General features: G+C 36.8%; 1 protein-coding gene across 1 annotated transcript; it reads left to right on the top strand.

Annotated features, from left to right (window-relative positions):
• The first annotated feature begins 1,053 nt into the window (after positions 1–1,053).
• Positions 1,054–3,887, top strand: LOC129572305 (uncharacterized). Its single transcript, XM_055452249.1, has 2 exons — positions 1,054–2,536; positions 2,610–3,887. Exons 1-2 carry the CDS (start codon positions 1,054–1,056, stop codon positions 2,744–2,746), a joined length of 1,620 nt encoding a protein of 539 aa, XP_055308224.1. The 3' UTR covers positions 2,747–3,887.
• Positions 3,888–5,225: the final 1,338 nt, after the last annotated feature.

Consider the following 5,225-nt stretch of genomic DNA (forward strand, 5'->3'; position numbering starts at 1 on the left):
ATTCGAACACCTACAAATCATTAATCAATGTTGATCAATAGGTTGAGGTGTTTGAAAGAAATGTCCAACTGCACCCATCCCTTAAGAGATCGGTATATCTCGATCAATAGAATTCGAAGGTGGAATTCTTTCCCACAGAAAAAAAAATGATCCGTCCGCCGTTGGATATTATCGGTTAGATGAGCGGTGTTTCGAGAAAATATAAACGCGGATCTGACTGAAAATATTGATAGTTTTTGTTCAACCTTTCAAGGGAAACAATCTTGAGTGTGAATTTCCGTAAAAAATGGCTCTGAAAATTTAGTTTGAGTATCGTGAAATGGCGTTCAACAGGAGAATGTTAACGTTCGCTATAGTGAATCGTGAACATATTGATATTAAAGAATTCTTGTTTGACGCGTACAACTATTATGAAAATGAAATCTCGCAAATTTTAAATACTCATCCTATCATTAAAGTGAGCACATGTTTTTGTGCAACATTTGAAAAACTTGTAGTGCAAAATGTGAAAAATGTGCTGGAAAAAATGGATGTTGATGAAGGTGAAAAAATGGAAGTTGACGAAGATGGGAGTCAGATGGACGTGGACCATGTTCAAGAGGAGCGAAAAGAGAAACAGACACTTTATCTGCATACGGAAACTGAGATGATCGACATCGATACAGACTTGTTCGAAGATAGTGTCATTACGTCTATATTGAAGAAGGTCGAGGAAGCGGTCATGCGTGGGTCAGGATTTACTTTATCATCGATTAACGAGCTTGTCGTGCAAGTAAACAGATATGATCCTATAAAAGGAGCATCGTACATAAAATTGCCGAAATACTTGGCCAACAAAAAAGCTATTATCAATGTAAATAACAAAACAGATAATAATTGTTTTATGTGGGCAGTGTCATCTGCACTTTATCCAGCTGCTAAGAATGTTGATCGATGTAAAAGTTATGTTCAATACAAAGATGAACTTGATTTTACAGGAATCGAGTTTCCAGTGAAACTTCGTGACATCAAAAAATTCGAAGAGCTAAACCCCTAATATCTATTAATGTATACATGTATAAGGCTAAAGACGAAAAAATTGAACCAGTGCGAATTACACCCGAAGTTAAACGCAATCATATCCACCTACTTTTACTGACTCAACGGTCCGATAATCCTGACGATGTGATGGACTCCAAGACTCACTACTGCTGGATTAAAGACTTGAGTCGCCTGATTTCAAATCAAGTTTCGAGTCACCGTGGACGACATTATTTCTGTGACCGATGTTTAAATTACTTTCATCGTCTCGCATTATTGGAAGAAGATCGTATAAATTGCGGTAAACAAAACGTATGCGGAATCGAGATGCCTGCCGGAGGAGACGATATAATTAAATTCAGAAATACCAAGAACCAATTGAAGGCTCCATTTGTTATATACGCAGATGTTAAGGCGCTTTTGAAAACACCTACCGAACCGTTCTGCAAGCAATATGGTAACAAACCCGTAAAAACTGTTGCATATCAAAAACATGAGGTCTATAGCATCGGCTATTACTTCAAATGTGAATTTGATGACTCAAAACCGTTTTATAAATCCTATCGCGGAAAGGATTGTATCGAGTGGTTTGTGAAAGAATTGCACGACGCATCATCAATTTTCAATCAAATTTATGATAATTCGCAACCACTGAGAATGAGTGCAGAAGACATAGAAAACTTCGAAAACGCTGTTATATGTCATATTTGCGGGGAGGGTCTTGCAATGAGTTACAAGGGACCGGCAGTGCGAGATCATTGTCATTTTACCGGTGAATACAGAGGTGCTGCACATCAGTCCTGCAATTTAGAATATCGCGATAGTCGTACTGTGCCTGTTGTATTCCACAACTTATCAAATTACGATTCACATTTCCTTATACGGGAGCTTGCAGTAGGTTTTCCCGGAGAATTGAGAGTCATTTCAATTAATAAGGAAAAATACATTTCATTTATAAAAACTGCTGCCGACAGTTCGAACAAATTCAACTGCATGATCAAGTTCAAATTTATCGACAGCTTCCGATTCATGGCCTCATCACTTGATCGTTTATCGTCGCTAATACCATCGGACAAAAAAACATTACTTCGAAATGAGTTCAAAGATATAAGTGACGAACAAATGCAACTCCTGGAAAGAAAATGGGTTTTCTGTTACGATTACGTTGATTCATGGGAGAGACTTGAAGAGACTGAACTACCCTCAAAAGAAGCATTCTATAGCAAACTAACTGATGAAAAAGTTTCCGATAAGGATTATGCGTTCGCGACTGAAGTTTGGAATAAATTCAATGTGAAAACTCTCGGTGAATATGCCGATTTATATCTAAAAGTCGATGTCTGCCTACTGGCAATTGTGTTCGAGAACTTCAGAGAAACATGTCATCAAATTTACAAGCTAGACCCGGCCAACTATTACACATCACCAGGTTTATCGTTCGATGCTATGCTACGTTATACAAAAGTGGAATTGTCACTATTAACGGATGTGGATATGCTTCTCTTCGTTGAAAGAGGTAATTGTTCTTCAAGCATTTTACGTATAAAATCTTCAATACCTAACCGTGAATTGTTTTGTATAATTCACAGGAATACGTGGTGGAATCAGCCAATGTAGCAAACGTCACGTTGAGGCTAATAATAAGTATATGGAGACATTCGATAAAGAAAAAGAGTCTACCCACATCACCTACATCAAACGCTCAAAACACTATACTACGCACTAGTCCAGTATCATCTTGAGTACTGCAATGTTGTATGGCTACCAACTTATGCCGTGCATATCGACAAAATTGAGAGCGTTTTGAGAAAATTTACCCAGTTCGCCCGAAGAGAGTACCGTACAGCGGCCAACGGCTACAGTATCACCGACTACAACAAACGACTTGAGGCGTTGAACATGACATCGTTGGAGCGTAGGAGGGTGAATGCATCAATTGTATTCATGTACGACATCGTGAATGGGATCGCAAATTGTCCCAATGTACGCAACGACATCGCAATAGGAGAGAGCGTACGTAGGTTACGGCACACAGACTACCTCAAGATTAAAGATAGGCTCATGGACAAACAAATCAGAGCTCAAGTGCCTCAAATGTGCAAATTCGCAAACAGAGTGGCTGATCAATTCAATGACTCAACCAGCCGTGCAAACTTCATCTCGTCGGTACGCAGCGAACAAAGCCAGAAGTTTAATATTAAATATTGACAAATTGTTATCTTACATCCCTACAAAATGTATAGAAATAATGATATTTATCTGTGATTTTTACACAAACTTCAAAATAAGTAGCAACATTAACTGTGATATAGCCATCCATTGAGTTGGTGATTAACTTTTGACCTACCATTACTTTATAATTGGAACTACCGTTTATGTAAATGTATTTGCAAATATTGTAAATTTGTTCTTATGTCTTTCGGTCTCTACTAAATTACAAATTCATAACTACCAACAGGGACTTGTTAGATTAGACGTAAAACTTTTCTTCAATGTATCACCTCTGGATAAATTGAATGATGACTTTTGCAGTCATTAGGGCCGTCACTACAGTGTTAACGCTTCAGTTAGTCTTTCATTTTTTACACGTTTAAGTTAGGCTATATTGAACCGTTTACATTTCGGCTACCTATGCATTTCCATGTATTGGTTGGGTTATCTTGTGTCAATGCTTTTAGACCAAATTATTATACCAATCGAGAAAGACTATTATAACTATTTATTGTATAAAATTACCATATATTGTACAAACACAAAAAGATCAGGTTTTTCACGACTCTTGGAGTCGTTTTCCTGCAAACCAAAATATTCAGCCAGTTTTTGGCGGTGTGAAATAAATAAATAAAAAATAAATAAATAAAAAATCATCTATGTCGATTGTAACAATCTTTACGGATATTCAATGATGCAGCATCTCCCGATCAGAGGATTTCAGTGGTGTGAAAAAGATTTTAACGTCGAAGAAATTTTAAACATTGCCGACGATGCTAAAATAGGTTATATGTTTGAAGTAGATTTAGAATATCCTGAATCTTTACACGATTTACACAACGACTACCCATTCTGTGCCGAACACAAGCTCGCACCGAATACAAAAAACAGTAAGAAATTGTTATTAACGTTGACCGAGAAAAATAACTATGTAATTCACTATAGAATGTTAAAGTTAGCCTTACAACACGGATTAGTATTGAAGAAGGTGCACCGGGCACTACAGTTTGAACAAACCACTTGGTTGAAATCATACATAGATCTTAATTCGGGTCTACGTGCCAAAGCGGACAATGAATTTGAGAAAGAGCTTTACAAACTGATGAACAATGCGATTTTCGGTAAATCCATGGAAAATGTTAGATCTCGCGTTGACATTTATTTGAAAACTAGTTGGGACGGTCGCAACGGTGCACGTGAATTAGTTTCTAGGCCTAATTTCAAAAGACATACAATTTTTGATGAAGACTTAGTTGCAATTGAAATGGGTAGAACGAACATTCTTATGAATAAGCCAATATCTGTCGGCATGGGTGTTTTGGACATTTCAAAGGTGGTCATGTATGACTATTATTACAACTTCTTGAAACCCAAATATGGCTCAAACATTTCTATTGCTTACACCGATACTGATTCTTTTGTATTAGAAGTAAAGACAGATGACTTCTATGCTGATATGAAAGAAAATTTAGAACGCTATGATACAAGTGACTACCCTGAACACAATGTATATCAGATACCACTAGTAAACAAAAAGGTACCTGGGCTATTCAAAGATGAGCTGAAATCAATGATAATATTAGGCTTTGTCGGTTTGAGAAGTAAAATGTATTGCATTTTGACGGGTAACGACAAAGTAAATGATAAAATGAAGAAGGCGAAGGGAGTCAAAAACTGTGTGTTGAGAAAAGAAATAGAGTATAAAGACTACCTAGAATGTTTAAGAACAATGAAAAGTGTTGTAAAGACTCAAAGCACTTTTAGATCAAAAATGCACAATGTCTATACCATCGAACAAGAGAAAATTGCTTTAAGTGCCAACGATGATAAACGACATATCCTACCTGGAAACATTGAAACGTTAGCCCATGGTCACTATAGAATTAATGCTTAGAAATAAAGTGCCTGTATGAACGAATGAATAAATAAAAACATCGATACTTTGCTATTCGAACACCTACAAATCATTAATCAATGTTGATCAATAGGTTGAG

This window comes from Sitodiplosis mosellana, unplaced genomic scaffold (genome assembly GCF_009176505.1).
Source record: "Sitodiplosis mosellana isolate CC-2019 unplaced genomic scaffold, AAFC_SMos_1.0 Smas_scaffold_4689, whole genome shotgun sequence".
NCBI lineage: Eukaryota > Metazoa > Arthropoda > Insecta > Diptera > Cecidomyiidae > Sitodiplosis > Sitodiplosis mosellana.

What these genes read in the sequence shown, in the direction of transcription:
- LOC129572305 (XM_055452249.1), top strand. Translation starts at nt 1,054, where the DNA reads ATGTATAAGGCTAAAGACGAAAAAATTGAACCAGTGCGAATTACACCC. An exon ending in GCTTCTCTTCGTTGAAAGAG is followed by an intron (nt 2,537 to 2,609) that starts GTAATTGTTCTT and finishes TATAATTCACAG; the next exon opens with GAATACGTGGTGGAATCAGC.